Source organism: Lytechinus variegatus, chromosome 15, assembly GCF_018143015.1.
Source record: "Lytechinus variegatus isolate NC3 chromosome 15, Lvar_3.0, whole genome shotgun sequence".
Taxonomy (NCBI): Eukaryota; Metazoa; Echinodermata; class Echinoidea; order Temnopleuroida; family Toxopneustidae; genus Lytechinus; species Lytechinus variegatus.
In genome coordinates, this window is record NC_054754.1 from 15262075 (window position 1) to 15279137 (window position 17063).

The window sequence follows — 17063 nt, forward strand, 5'->3', positions numbered from 1 at the left end:
TATATATAAAAAAAGACACCAAGGACACAAAACCCGAGTGAATACCTCAAAATGTCATTTTTAAAAATCATTTATCAATGGACCCTACCACGATTTATCAAATTGATATTTTTTAATAGATTTCCTCGATCTTGCCCTTGGCCCTGGGAATTGGGGGTGCTCCGTAGGCCCATGTTATACACCAAAGGCAGTACCCCTTGGAAATCAAGCTGGTACGCACTAAGGTAGACATATGACCCAAATCACCTTTAATTTGGAGTGGAACTTTTATTTGCTTGTAAAATTTTCTTTAGCCAAAATCAAATTCATTTTTTAGTGAAAACCCTGTTTGTTCTTGTTGTTTTTCCCCAAACCAGCACCCCTCTCCAAAAATCGTTTCCAGACCCCTGATCTTACCCCATTGTATTGAATGTTCCTGATTCTTACGCATGCGCGTCTTCCCTGAGTTGTAATCATCACGTAGTCTAGCTTTTGCGGGCTGAGATCACTTTCTCTGTTTTAAACTAGTACCGGGAGTACCGACTAAATGCAACGATATTTTAAAAACTTTTTATTATGCAAAAAATCTTAAGCGTCACTTTCAATTAAAGGATTAATATAAACTTTGGTAAAAGACCTGCAGGTTAGGTCTTAACAGTGGAGCCGGAACGGTTTTGAGCAGATAAAGCTTTCGGAGTCAAACCGATAGTTAGCCCTCCTAAAGATTTGCTTGGTCAGAATATATTGGCACCACTTTAGTCTTATCAGGAAAAGCTGGGTAAAATTCAGCAAAATGAAGCAATATTAGTTTTCAGACCAGTGAGCTAAAAATCATTGTCCTATCAGTATATCAGCATGATGATTACCTTCACTGTTGCATGATGTCAAAGTACCGTTCCAGTGACCATCAGATTGACAAACCCTCTCACTTGAACCCAGAAGCTCTAGATGTGAAGGGCAACTGAGACTCATTACTGTCCCTACTGGCCAAGAATTAGTGGCCCCTTGTCCATCATTCGGTGAGAAAGAAATAGTTCCTCTGTCAAGGTGAGTGCGGCCTGGATCAGGACACCTTGCCTCTGTAGATTTAAAAAAAAACATATCAAATAATATGTATCGTACGAACAACGTCAAATATTCTGATCCTTATCAGGACAACTTGCCACTTGATATAAAAAAAAAACGGATGGAAGCTTTTGCATCATATTCGTACCGCATTTAATTCTGGAATGCGTACCAACTAAAGACAAGACATACCAGGGTAAGCTTATTTCTTTGAATAGTCGTCGAAATGTTCAAATAAAACGTGAAAGTGTGATTATTTCACTGTATATATACATATATATACATATATACCCCATACCGTTATCGCTTTGGATGATAGCACAAAATTCTAAGTTCACGAACATGACTTCAGGTCAGGTGACTTGAAGTGTCCTGACTTGAGGTCAAATCTTAGGTGTGCATTTCCATGCTATATATATATATATATATATATACGCAAGCAAAATAAGCAAAAAAAAAATATAAAAAGTTCAAAGGTCACTAAATGATTGCCACTTTGAATTTTTTGTTAGCCAGGGGAAAATCTCTCCAATCATCCCCCCCCCAAAAAAAAAACAGCACGGGCACACGTTCTTTTCTGTATTTAATAATAAAGGTATATTTACCCAGGGTAGCCACTTCAGTTCCGAAAACTGTTCTCCCAGCGGGCCCTGCTATTATTACCCGGCTAAGCTAGGCTACCTTCTCGGTGCACACAGCTTTTTGAGGAATTACTTCCTGCCGGTACCCATTTACCTCACCTGGGTCGAGTGCAGCACAATGTGGATAAATTTCTTGCTGAAGGAAATTACGCCATGGCTGGGATTCGAACCCACGACCCTCTGTTTCAAAGTCCGAAGACTAATCCACTGGGCCACAACGCTCCACGCTTAACAACACAACCCAACAAATACAAACGTGACAGAAAAGCATGCAGGCCCAGTCCCAGAAATGTGTAAAATCAAACAAACCTTTGCATGTTGGCACGGTATCGGACCATATTCCATCGGGGCCTTCGTTACTCTGACACACCTGCCAGCTAATTCCGTCAACAAGGTACCCTTCGTTACACAGATATTGTACAATCTGTGAACGAAAATTGTAAAATCTAGTCAGTATTGGGGCAAAAATTCCAGAAACCAACTGTGAAAATCCACCAGCCTCCCCCCCCCCCCCCATTTCAGATATGTGAGAAGAGACAATTATGAATATTATTCTTCAAAGGGGTAAATTTGCGCAGCAAATTCTCCTTACCATTTCTTAGTAACAAACAGAAACAGAGTTTAGAAAAATATCTAATCAAAACCATTGACATGTTTACAGGCCTCACGGCAACAGAATCTCGTTCTGAGTACTCGTTAATGCATGGCCGGGGAGATTTCGCCGACGAGATTTTTTTGGAAAATATATTGCGCTTCAATCTATTTTACTTTCTGTCCTATATGAAATCTTCTATGCACAAGAGCGGTCGAGTTTGATTTAAACTGTGGTCTGAAGTTGTGGTTAAACTGTGGAGAGCCAAGGGTTACACAAATCTCTATAACAGTCCAAGTTCGATTCTTCAGCTCATTTGACACTCAAATCCTTCATATTGTGTCAGGATATTTTTTTCCATCATCAAAACATGGGAAAAGAGCAAAATAAACATAAGATACAAACAATATAAACTAAATCTCGACATTTTCGGCTTCATATAACATATATGACATAAGAGTTAGACCATGATCAACGTTCGACAAGACTTCAGAATACAGGCCTATTTATGTATACTGTATAACATAAGGCGGTTAATTTCATATTGAAAATAGGTAAATATCATATATAGCTAATAAAGGTTAGCGATTAATAGCTAAATGAATTGGCCTATCAAGATCCTCGATGCATGCGCAACTTGCTCAGTAGACTGACTGTGAACCAATCAGACTTGTTCTGTCAAATTATCGATTAATCGCTAACCTTTGCGTTTCGGGGCCTTAGTGTTAGTATTCTTTTCTTGTTAATGATAAATACTTACATCTCCAACAAAGTAGGTCTTATTTTTAATGTCGTGTACACCATTCACCAATGGCTCCAGGGTGGGTGGGGTGCAGGTGATTCCTATTGAAAAGAAATTAAGTTAAAAATCAAAATGATTGACCTATATTATTACCACAAGTTATAGCGCATAGAGTGGGGTATACTCTCACACGGTCCAGAATTTATAGGCACAAAATTTCATAAAATATTTTTTTTAAATAGTCAGAAACGAGAAATAGCTTGAAAATAATGCAAATGGATCGAGTGAATTATAATTTTACACTGTAAAAACTGTGGTGTTTAAACTGACACCAATTGGTGTTAATAGAGGACCACACCCTGAGGTGTTAACTAACAGCCTAGAAATTGAACATAACACCAAAGAGTGTAAATGTAACAACCATAGGTGTTGTAATAACACCTATAGGTGTAAAACTAACACCACCAATTTAACACCGGTGTAAAATAACTGGTGTGGTCCTCTATGTACACCGGTAAACACCACAGTTTTTGCTGTGTACGTAGTATTTTTCCCTTTCACTTTTCACTTACCGCCACGCACACCTTGTCGACATCTACATTCACTCAAACCATCAGGCATCTATACCACTCTCACACAAACACGCGTGTGTATAATACACAGCACACTTACACACACCCTCACACACCCCACGCTCACTCACACACACCATCGATTCTACACTTTCTCTCATAAACACACGCACCTATAGTACCCGCCATGCTCTCATAAACCATGGACCTATATAGGTCCATGCATAAACCAATGTGTGTATATACACAACACACAAACGCACACCCACCCACGAACACCTGCCATATCCACAACTCTCCCACAATTAAATACACGTAAAAATAAATTATACACAACCCACACACCCTCTGATTATACTCGGCAGGTCCATATTTTTAGGGCGTATGCGGGGGGGGGGGGAGGTTACGCACTGTGTGCACGTGCACCTACAGGAGTTCCAACACTGGCAAACAAAATGAAATTTGTACCCCTTCTTCTGCTTTCAACAGCTGATTTTAATCCTAACTTTAGTTCCACCTCCCCAATATATGCACCCCATCAATGCCCATACCATTTTCCACTTTCCTACACCTCCCCAAGCTCAAACCAGCCTACGCCCTTGTATTTTGATCGGCTTCCTATAAAGCATCCTGTGCTGTTTAAGGAAATGAAAGAGGAACCTTACTCTCGCATTCTGGTGGGTCGTCATCCCCAACCCAGGTACCATTTTGACACGTGATTGTGACGTCACGAGGAAGATAGTACCCTATTCGACAGGCGTAGTTGAACTCCGTTAGTTCTGTGTAGAGATCACCGGCTTTGGTTCCAGAGGCGTCATCAAGAACCAAGTCTAAGACTCCGGAGGGTACAGCGGGGTCACGGCAAGATGGGGTTCCTTGTAATTTTAAAGAAAAATTGATTTTTTTTATCGACATAGGAGCTTGGAAAAAACTGAAGATAGATACATACAGTCTAGAAAAATAGACAAGATAGAGGTATAACGGGACTTATTGGGATGTGGGAGAGGTCTTATTGACAAGACCTCCCCCAGGAGCATGACAATTTAAAACATTTGTATAGAATTCCTCCAAATAAGGTATTAAAACATTCTCTATTTTAAATGATATACAGCTGGATTTTTGTTGTTGTTGTGATAACACTTTTAAAAGACATAATACTCCTCCAAATGGGTTTGATATCATTGTCAAATTCTGTTATTTTTAATAGTTTTTAACCAAACAAGGAGACATTATTGTGTGTGTGTGTGTGTGTGTGTGTGTGTGTAGATAATGTATATAGATAATGTCTCCCTTTTTGGATAAAAACTAAAAAAAAAGACGCTCCAGAGACCGATCAATGTCTTTCTGTACAAAATGCAAGTGTGACTTGGCAAAATTAGGCCTACCGAAGCAATGCGGGACGTCACCCTGCCATCTACCCGTAGATCCGTCGCAGACCACAGTCCGTCTTCCATGAAGCTCGTACCCTGGGTTGCAACGATACACGGCAATACTTCGAGCAGATTTTCCACGCATGCGCACATACCCGTTGGTAGGACTCGCAGGAGGATTAAGGCATGCCAGTGGAGCTAGAAACGAAATATGATTGCATATGAAAAATGATAAAAGACTCGAATAATAAAATGGACACTAATAAATATATGCTGGATTTTCTTTAACATCAAATAAAATTTAAAATCACTTATATGATGCAAGTTTTTAATTTGAAATCTAGGTCGAGATCGAAATTTCGATTTTACTTTGGCAATCATAATTGTTACGGGGACTGACAACTAAATAAGCTTTGCTTGTAACCTCAAAATTGAATAACCAAGAACCTATTTCATAAACCAACTGAAATGATTAAAGAGAATAAGAATAATATTCCTGTTGAACTTTGATCTCCAGCGGATGTATATATTCGCTTCTTATGTCTGCCACTGGAAAGAGAAATTGTTCAGACAAATATAAAAAAATTGGGTCAAGTATGATAAACGAAGATTCTTCATAGGCCTATACTAAAAATTGATGGTAGAAAATACAAACAGCATTCACATACCATGGCAATATGGATAATCACTCCACTTTCCATTGTTTTGGCAGATAACAAACTCATCTCCTACGAGCGAAGAGCCAGGCTCACAAACCACACGAATGACGTAATTCTCAGGAAGATGCGTTGATCCGTAGTCATCACCATCTTGATATTCGTAACGACCATTCCGTAGATTCTTCGGTCGGCGACATCTTGTCCCTTCGACTAAACAATTCCAGTGTAAAGAAATTTCATTTGATTTGTTTTTCATTTCATTTAACTTGTTAACCCTTTCCGCAAAATTAGATACATGCTAGCCGAAAACATGACCCAGGGGCGTTTCATGTAGCTGTTCGTAAGTAAAGAGCGACTCTAAGAACGACGCGTGATCCTTTCTTATGATAAATGATATGCTCATTGGTGATTACTTAGCGCGTAAGAAATGTTCACCAGTCGTTCGTAAAGTCGCTTTTAACTTACGAACAGCTTTTTTCCCTCGTAAAGTCGCTCTTAACTTACGAAATGCTTTATAAAACACCATAAACCAGTGGATGTTTTATAAAGCTGTTCGTAAGTAAAGAACGACTTTAAAAACGACTGTTGATCCTTTCTTTAATAGGCACTGGATTAACATCAATGATTTTTTAATATATTATTCACTACAAAAAAGGATCACCAGTCGTTCGTAAAGTCACTCGTATCTCACGAAAACCATTATGAAACACCACACAGGATTTGTCTGTTAGCCATGCACGATGGGTGGGGCCATAAATACTTTTACAAAATGTCATATTAATAAACGAGGAGGAATATTAAAAACAGGAGATATATTCGACCAAATTAAATATTTGGAAAAAATAGCATTCTGAAGGTCTAATATCTTGCTTCTTGAAGTTACTTATAAAATGTCTACTTGGCATAATTTTAATTATAGCCCTCCCAACAAAGTCCAAATAAAAGTTGACAAAAAGGAGACATATGATAAGACTTTTCAAGATAAACGTATATACTTTTTCATGTATTTATATTTAACTGCTTCAATTCAGATGTTGTTTATGGCTTTAACCTGTATAAAGTCCAGGATAGGCCCCATAGAAAATCGACCAAACCTTGTTTTTTTTTTATTTTTCATACATACAATATTTTTTGATGGTTTCTTGTCAATTCGAGGGTGCTGATTACGAATCTAAATGACGCCACTCGTGTAACATTGAGCATTTTCCGCAAATTGGCAAAATCCAATATGGCCACCAAAATATGCAAATTACCCATGAAAAACATAAAATTGCCCGCACATTGGTTATAAAATGTGTGTATTTGTGTTGCAGGAGTAAAAATACTCTCTGAAAAAACGATTTTTGACAAAAAAAAACATTTCCTAGATATTTAAAATGTCCGCCATAGGCACCTGTAATTTTTAGTGAAATAATGGATGAATACATGATTGCTAACGAAATGTATCATTTGTTATGTCATGTATGTAATAAATGAAGCATTTTTATATTCAAAAAGCCACCAAATACCCTGACAGTATAATGTGCAATGATAATTGGGACAAAAGAAAATCATAAGAGTGAGTACTAAAATGCATATTACTAGTATTACGATAAGCGAGTGGAATACTGGCTAAAAACATATTTTTTAACGAAATATAAATGCAATTCATGTGATAAATGCTGTATTTTGACATTCAAAATGGCCGCCATAGGCCCATTATACATTATGTACACGGGTTTGGAGAAATTAATTTTCACAAGAGTAAGAACTATAAAATGCATGTAATTGTGATTACCGAGTAAAACAATATCTTAAGACATGTTTTCTAGCGAAACATATAATTTCTTTTGTCATGCATTAGATAAGTACTGTATTGGGAAATTCAAAATGGCCCCTATATAAGCCCTAACAGTATTATCTACAATGTAAATGGAGACATGTAAAACGTTTCGTAAGAATTTGGATTTACTTGACTATGAAATCCATAAAATCCTGCTGTATGATAAAACATTATTTGAAAACATGATTTTTATGAAATATAGCATTTCTTCTGCCATGTAAGTGATAAATACTGTATCTTGACATTCCAAATAGCTGATACAAGCCCTAACAAAATTATGTTACATGCGTATAGGGAATCTACTTTTTACAAAAGTGAGAAATGCATGTAACTGTGATGTATGAGTAAAAATATTGTCTTAAACATGATTCACGTATTGGTCATGGAGGTAATAAATGTACTTTGAAATTCAAAATGGCTGCCATAGGTCCTAAAAGTATTACGTACATTGTAATTTTGGACATATAATTTTGACAGAATTTTGGTTTTTCTTGACTATAAGTATTACATATAATTGTGATGTAAGAGTAAAATATTTTCTAAAACCATGGTTCCTAACGAGGTATATCATATCTGGTGCATTTAAGATGATAAATGCTGCATTCTGAAATGAAAAATGGCCGCCATGGGCACTTATTGTATTATGTACAATTTGAATAAGAACAGATGATTTTCACAAAAGGGCATATGGTGGCCATTTTGAATTTTGAAATATAACATTTATCACCTAAATTTTGGATGCTATGATATGTTTCGTTAGTAATCAAGTTTTCAGGCAATATTTCACTCATACAACACCATTTAGTCAAGCAAATTCAAAATCATTAAAATCATTTGTCCCCATTCACATCGTACATAATACTGTTGAGGCCTGAGCGGCCATTTTGACTTTCAAAATACAGTATTTATCACCTACCTGGCAGAAGAATTGATATATCTTGTTAGAAATTATGCTTTCAGACAATACTCATAGATCACAATTACGTGCATTTATGGTGCTCACTCATGTGAAAATTCATTTCCTAGTTCGCATTGTACATGATACAATCAATGTCTATGGCGGCCATTTTTTAAAATCAAAATAGAGTATTAAACACAAACTTTAAACCTGAATGATATATTTTGTTAATCATTATGTTTTTTAGACAGTATCCCAATTATTCATCACAAATAAATGCATTTCAGTGCTCACTCTTATGATTGCGTTGGTCCCCTTTCTGTAACGGCCTTTGGCGGCCATTTTGAATATCAAAATACAGCATGACATAAGAAATAATATATTTTGTTAGCAACTGTGTTTTAATTAAGTCAGTATTCCACTCGTTTCTCTTAATAATATGCATTTAGTGCGCCTCACTCTTGCGATTTTTGCTGGCCCCTTTGCCTTAGAAATATACTATTGGGGCAGTGGCAGCTATCTTGAATATCTAATACAACAATTTCCCCGTACATGACGTAATAAATGATATACCACGTTAGCACTCATTACTTGGATTTTGCCAATTTGCGGAAAATGCTCAAGGTTTAATACACGAGTGGCATCATTCAGATTTGTAATCAGCGCCCTCGAGTTGACAAGAAACCATTAAAATATGTTGTATATATATGAAAAAAAACAAGGTTATGCCTCTTCTATCCTGGACTCGTATAAGGCCTTCTTCCTTCCTCTTGAAGTGTATTGTGAAAATCTGTAATAATTATGTTTGAATCGACACGTAAGTGTACAGAGGAAGGGGGGGGGGCCTAATAATCATCTATAACCCGGATCTACACCAGCCTAACATGTATAATACTACGGTCATATCAATGAAAACGACTCCATATACTGACTGTTAATATGCCATTCGGAATTCGGTGACACGACATTTGCTCAAGCGACAATTGCTCCGGGTTTTATTTTATCGAATATATAGGCCCATATTCTGAAATCGGGTTTAACTTAAAGTCAGGTTTAAAGTTGTGTTTTAAGTATGGACAGCCAATTGTTACATAAATCACTAACAGTAGAGACATCATACTTCAGCTCAATCGGCTCTCAGATAATTTATAATTGTGTAGGAAGTATAAATAAATGATTTTCTTCAATATCGATGGATCAGGAAAGGGCACAGTAAAATAAGAAACATACAACTTAATAAAATATTTTGATACTTTTGGCTTTTCATACTTAAACCACAACTTTAAACCCGAGTTTAAGCTGAACCCAAATTCAGAATACTAGCCACAGGGTTAGGGTTGCAATAGGGTTTAATGTTAATTTGGGTTAGGTTTAGAAGATGGCATCGTGTATAATCCAGGGTTGAAGTTGGTGGAATTTGCAGCGAAGAAATTTTCGCCAGAGCAAATGTCATGGACCCTTGGGCCCGTTGCATAAAACTTTTTACCTGAGAAAACTCAGGTTGTTTTTACCAGAGTTTTTGCCCTGTGTTAAAGTTTCGGAAGAAGGTCAGTTTGTACTAAAATGACATGGTGGCATAATATTCAAAGTTATGACCGTGATGTCTTGATTATTCACAAACTTTTTTCCCTGGCATATGCTCGCAAGGAGACGAGGCTCTGATGTGCCATTAAGGAGGGTTTTTTTTACACGGTGACGCAGAGCGCTTTCGAGAACATATAAAATCTATTGTAAGATGCCCATGAAAATGACAATAAGCATGACAAGTAACCAAGAAGTCTTTGTCGAAAATTTGTGAACCGAAACAGCAGTCAAACAACATATGGGCGATTTCATATATGTCGTGCGGGACATTTTGACAACAATTTCTAGTTTTCTAGCCGAATGCTTGAGTACTATTGAGTAGTAATATTCTCTTTTGTCAATTATAAAGCTACAGTGGGTGGTCATGTGAAAAACTGATAACCAACACAACAAAAATGATTATAAGTGAGTTATCGGTGAAAATGTTGTGTGTCGTACGGGACGCAGAAATGTCCCGTACGACACGCAACGTTTTACGCTCTAATTCACCTGTGGACTGCATATTTTTGTTGGTTGTCGGTTTTTTTGCATGTCTACCCAGTAGTTAATATTACCACAAAGCAAATGGAAGTTCTCCGTTTGTTTGGACAGCAGGTTGATAAATGTTGTGAAAATGGCTTAATTTTTCTAGCATGGAATCGACCATATTGCCATTTTTCGTCAGCTCTAAAACTTAGGACGAAACTGCTGTTACGGTTTGCCAATTTTCGACAAAGACCTCCCAGCTGTTCATTGTCATTTGACGGGCATTTTCAACACATGTTTTTCCTGTGTTCTAATTTGCCACTTAAAAAAAACATGGTCGAAATACTTCTAATGAATAATGAATTTGACCTCTTGATATAGGCTCAGCAAAGATCAACAAAAAAGGGTTACATCACTTTTTTTTATTAGGAGCAAGCATTATACATACGGTGGTTGCAAGAAATCTGTAAGACATGGGGACTTAAATAGGCTAATGACAAAGCTTTTCTTTCTAAAAAATATATATTTTGTTTAATATTGTCTTACCTGAGCAAACAGAGATGAGTCCGATAATGGCGACGGTGATGATCGCTGAAGACTTCATCTTTAAAGCTCCAAAAACCGTCTCCTCACAAAGTAAATATTATAACACCTATGTCAAAATGCACATAGTCCTGCAGACGAGTGATGAAAACAAGATTTTTGTTTAAGTATAAAATGGACGAATGTATATAATACCTTCGTATATTACTTTGAGTAGTATACCTGCACCCCTTACTTTTTAAAGAGAAATACATTCACTTGTCTCACGGTGTTATTTAAAACATCTATTCATCTACATGTTTATGACTATATGAATAGATTTCCTTATATTTTTTGATATATCGATGGATGATTTCTATCTTTTAAAATTTTGAATATAACGGGGAGAAGGTTTACGGTTCACCATGTGTAATGTGAATAATGGAAGGAAATACAGGCAGAAATATTGAAATGGAAAGACGAGATAGGATGAAAAGAGGAAATAAGAAGTATATCTTTCTTGAAAGTGAGTGAAGTCCTGAAAAGGACCGTAAACCAGATGAGATGAGCTGAATATGGCTTGAGTATTGATGGTTTGAGTAGTAGTAGGATGAAGGTGCTTTTTTTTCTTTTCATCCTATCTCGTCTTTCCATTTCAATCTTTCTGCCTGTATTTCCTTCCCTTCGTCACATTACACACGGTGAACCGTAAACCCTCTTCACGTTATAAACTCCACCATACAAACCTACAAAGATCAATTTTAATTATGTTGTGCTTCCCCTAGATAAACCTAGGAGTGATTCTAAATTGGTTTTGTTTCTCTATTTCTCTTGTTTTTTCCCACGTATTTTTTTAAAGGGATGGTCCGGGCAGAAAATACTTGTATCTTAATACATAGAGTAGAATTCACTGAGCAAAATGCCGAAAATTTCATCAAAATCGGATAACAAATAATAAAGATATTGAAGTTCAAAATTTAGCAATATTTTGTGAAAACATGCAGTCGTCATAAATATTCATTAGGTGGGCTGATGATGTCACATCTCCACTTTCCGTTTTCTTATGATATTACATAAAATCATGATTTTTTTTCATTATTTCATACTTGTGTTAATAATATCTCTCCCTTATAATGAAATAAGTTGCAGCTATGAATATCTAATGCACTAAATCAGTTGTCAATCCAATTTTCTACTTCTTGGAGGAATAAAAATTGAATAAACCTAATTTCATATAATAAAATACAAAAGAACAAGTGGGGATGTGACATCATCAGCCCACCTAATGAATATTCATGTAAACTGTTTTCACAAAATATTGCTAAACTTTAAAATTTAATAACTTTGCTATTTGTTATCCAATTTTGATGAAATTTTCAGCATTTTGCTCAGTGAATTCTACTCTACCTATTAAGCTATAAATACTTTCAGCCCGGACCATCCCTTTAAGTATGAAATTAGAGCGATCTCACGCAATGCATCATGCAGTAATGCTGATTGCATAGTACTTATCTGAGACGCGTTTATCAATTTTCTGCTTTGAGACTTACAAAAAAAAAACGTCATTATAACAAGGATTAAGTTTGAAAAAAAAATATGGACTCTAGCAATTTACATATACTTTCGCAAAAGGTAAAATCAATGTAAAAAGAATTTCTTTTTTTTTTATTTGAAATAGACTGTCGAGTTTTACATGCCTGATATTCCGGATATTCTGATATCGTGGTATCAGAAATTAATTCGGTCACATACCTGCCCCCCCCCAAAAAAAAAAAAACATTAAACAGCTCTTACCTCAAAATTAGAAATTAGTTCGTTCCACTGAAACGGTTCTTGAAAGCGATGACGGTATGATCATAATATATATATGAAATTTAGCTTTCGCACTAATTTCATATACACGCTTTTCTAACCAACGCTACAAAATTCAGTTGCGGTGGTTAGAAAAATGTTTGTGAGCAATTTCGAATGATATAAAACAACAAAATAATATACGAATTGATGCAATTAAACAGAAAACTCGCCAACACTTAAAACGTTTGTAGAAAATAATTTCCTACTCACATCTAATTGAAATACAAATAGTTGCAGTCCCAGCAAAACGGTCTCGGCGTGACGGTATGCAGAAGTGAAAGTGAACTACCGTTGTTAATCGTCCCAGAGTTCAGCCAATCATGAGGTTTCGTGTGATCGTTCGGGAGGATGTCACACTATGAAGTTTTAGCCAGCGGACATGCCGACGAATGTAAGTATGACTAGCAAGTTTTTAAATTTAATGCTATTCTTTGATATCAGGAAAAACAGCGGCGTACAAATGGGATGGGGGCTTGGGGACACTTGCCCCCCCCCATTTTTTTAAGAAGAAGAAAAAAAAGAATAAGGAAAGAAAAGTAAAGAGAGAATGGTGAAATATGATATTAGTTTCTAAATATTGTTTTAAAATCTATCACAAAATTTGAGTTTTCTGATAAAAAATTTTTTTTTTTTAATTTGTACTCGCATCCTTTTATGAATCATCTTGAAAACTCACTACTTGATATCAAGTGATAGCTATGCGTTGTTGACAAAATAATGGCAATTCATGGTGTAAAAATAGGATTAGGTCAAGATGGTAAAAAACAGTATAATGGTATAACCCAGAGGCCCGAGGTGTGACAGTCCTCTCACAATAACAAAAGTTGGCGTAAGATATTTCCTTTAATATATGACATCAAAAAGACAACCAATGTGGTGTATGAGAGTTTGTTATAACTAAATCAAAGAGTTTTGGGACTGGTCCGTTAACGAAAATTGATAATTTTTTCATCACTATAATATATGCAACATTGATATAGCGTTTAATGCAAATTCTTCTAAGGGGTTGTATATTATTATCTGACTTTCATTCATACTTAAATCAGTGCTGCCCGATTGGCGAGAAATTGATCACATGACCTATCAAAGATTGCTCATTAAAACACACGGCGGTACTCTTCGTTTCACTAAACCATCAAGTAAGTATACTTTCAGTGGCGTATCTAGGATTTTCCATGGGGGGCAAAGTCGTCCGCCCAAAAATTAGACAAGCACAAAAAAGGTCTTCAACCAAAAGTAAGGTACATTTCGCACCAGAAAAAAAATCGACAAGCAATAAAAAAAAAAGTCTTCAGGTTCAAAGCAGGGGGCCATTTGTGGCTCGTCAGGGATCAGTTTTGACTCGTCAGGGGGGCAGGGATACGTCCTTTGCATGGGTTGTGACTCATCAGGGGGCAATTTCCCCCCCCCCCCCCGGTACGCTCGTGTATACTTTCATCACCGTTCCCAGGTTGAGGTTCTAGATGAGAAACTGGAGTTCTCAGTAAAGACCCGGATGTTTGTCCAAAGATGATTACTTTCTTCATATTTCTGAAACATATAGTCCAACATCCGTAGGAGGATTGTAACCACATTATTTCCGTTTCATGCTAAGTAAGTAATAATTTGGAAAATATTTGGCCCACTTTAGGCAGACGCGCAAAGATACCAATGAAATCTCTTATTTTGTTTTTCGTCTTCTTTGGGAATTCGAGTCTTTTTTTTTAGACGGATATCTGAAATCTAGAAACCCAGATGCTTCCGTCATGGATTCCTGAAAATTAAAACAATAAAACCCTTTGATTTATCGATTTTTTTCATTTCTCTTTTTTTTTATATGCATTTTATAATAATGTCACAGCAAAACTGTGGTGTTACATGAGCCCGGTATCTAGAAAACCGTCATGAAACAACATCAATTATAACTATATACTGATGTTGGTTTTAAAAGTGAGTGGTGTTTGCATAGTGTCAGCCCAAAGCCAAACAGTTTGGGGAATTTATGGAATTTTAGACCAGTTCGTGGGTTACTTCGTGGACAATATTGGTCAAATGACCTTCCATTTCTTTCATTATGATAGGCAGATTTCTAAGCAAGATATTACTAAGGTTGCCTTACATAGCAGGATGAAGAAATTGATAGACCCCTGCAAGTGACTAGAATAACACACCAATTAACACTTCATGAAGGTATTTGTTGCATTCCTACTTTGAATGCATATCATAGCAAGTTGCACAATGTACTTGGCAAGCTGTGAAATACCAGTAGTTCGTGGACGCATTTTTTTGTGGATGTAAATGAAAACCACAATTCAAAAGAATATATGAATAATCAAGACATCAAAGTTGGTGCTTTAAACCACTATCTGCGCATGATCAAAAGTATGAGAGCTATATTGGGCCAGCTATATTTCATTTCATTTCAAATAAACTTTTATTTTCCTCCATTTTACAAAATTACTTCATTTTTGTTAACAAGAATTCACATGAAATCAATTTCCATAGAGAATATAAATATATACAACTTATGTGTACAGAGAAAGGCGTAGGTCCCCAGAAGCACATGCTTATGGCGGGATACGCCTGTGGACAAATAAATATATAAATACACAAAATACAATACAAAGATAAGAAGGGCTAGGAAAGAGAAGAGAAGTAGAAAGAAAACGAGAGAAGGTCTGAGAAGTGAGCAGGAAGGCGGGCAAGAGTTACCGAGTACCGAGCAAATACAGCGTACAACAATGTATGATGGAGAGAGGGATAGATAAAAAAATAATAATAATGCATCAACATTTGCACATTATTCATATGTACTTAAGATCAAAAGGAATATAAGGTATTAGGATATTCAAGCATAGGATGATAAAATCATTTTTTTTAATCTTAAATTTTAAGCTAGTTGCTGACAAGGATTTTCTTATGTAGTCCGGAAGATCATTCCATATTTTCGGGCCAGAATAACGGATGTTGTGTTGAAAGATAATCTTTCTGTGTTTAGAAATATATACTTGCGTGTCACGTCAAATAATCGTCAAACTTTACTCGATACATTTTAATGTTTTCTGCGTTCGATAAACCAGATAAATGTCAGGGTGAATTTTCCTTACATAACAAAAAACAAAACAAAATAATAATTAAAATAAAGTATGCATATAGTCAAATCATTTTTCTGAACATAATGAAAGATCAGTGTTGATTCCCATAATAGAGCAGCACTTTACGGGAACTATATTATTGGCGCAAGAAACTGTTTAAAGGTCAAGTCCACCTCATAAAAATGTTGATGTGAATCAAAAGAGAAAAGTGAGACAAGTATAATTCTGAAAATTTCATCAAAATCGGATGTAAAATCAGAAAGTTAAAACATTTTAAAGTTTCGCTTATTTTTTCACAAAATAGTTATGTGCACAATTAAGTCACATGCAGACGAGAGAATCGATGATGTCCCTCTCTCACTATTTCTTTTGTTTTTTAATTGTTCGAATTATACATTATTTCAATTTTTGAAGAATTGACAATAAGGGCCAACTTGACTGAACCATAAAATGTTAAGCAATCATAATTTAACAAGTTCAGGAAGAAATAAAACTTTGTTTCACAGGACAATAAGGAGAAAATTAGAATTTTTTTAACATTTCATATAATAAAATACAAAAGAAATAGTGAGTGAGTGATGTCGTCAGTTCCCTCATTAGCATACTGACCTGGATGTGCATAAACTGTTTTGTGAAATGAAGCGAAACTTTAAAATGTCATAACTTTCTTATTTTACATCCTATTTTGATGAAATTTTCAGTGTAATGCTTGTTGGATTTTTCTCTTTTTATTTAAATCAAATTTTCGTTGGGGTGGACTTGTCCTTTAACTATGTACAATCCCTCGCGCGGCAACCAAGATTTGGATCAATCTAGTTTGCAGAACCGCTAACATGGCTAATGATAACCAAAAAGTGGAACGGAGCATGGGTTCTTCTTATTATCTGGTTGTGGGAAATATTGCACAACTAAGTGGGAACAAGTGAATGATATCATTGATAAAATTACAATCTAATTTTAATACATATGCCTTTGCTGGGAAAATAATTACAAGGCATTCACCCGGACGGAAGGAGATCGCAAGTGTTCGAGGGTTTATTTTTTATGGCAACAACTTTTTTTTAGAGCATTTGGTTGAAATCAAATGAGTTGACTTTTAAAAATTTGATCTGTTTACATGATTTAATGTGAAATGTTGCCCGAAAAAAGCAGTTGAAATTCAATATTGAAAAAGTGAAGAATGAAGAGACGAGTGAAACACGTTCAGTCACAGATATCTTGAAA

At 35.9% G+C, this 17063-nt stretch overlaps 1 protein-coding gene across 1 annotated transcript in view; it reads right to left on the minus strand.

Moving 5' to 3' along the window:
- The window catches only part of LOC121428574 (complement C2-like), a 35816-nt gene extending 22702 nt beyond the window's left edge, over positions 1–13114 (minus strand). The window contains exons 1-8 of the mRNA XM_041625287.1: positions 12976–13114; positions 10936–11063; positions 5630–5830; positions 4977–5159; positions 4257–4466; positions 3038–3120; positions 1995–2109; positions 846–1058 (exon numbers count right to left, since the gene is read on the minus strand). Coding sequence (XP_041481221.1) covers positions 846–1058; positions 1995–2109; positions 3038–3120; positions 4257–4466; positions 4977–5159; positions 5630–5830; positions 10936–10993 — 1063 coding nt within the window. The 5' untranslated portion in view covers positions 10994–11063; positions 12976–13114. The remainder of the gene's footprint in view (positions 1–845; positions 1059–1994; positions 2110–3037; positions 3121–4256; positions 4467–4976; positions 5160–5629; positions 5831–10935; positions 11064–12975) is intronic.
- Between the last annotated feature and the right edge of the window lie 3949 nt (positions 13115–17063).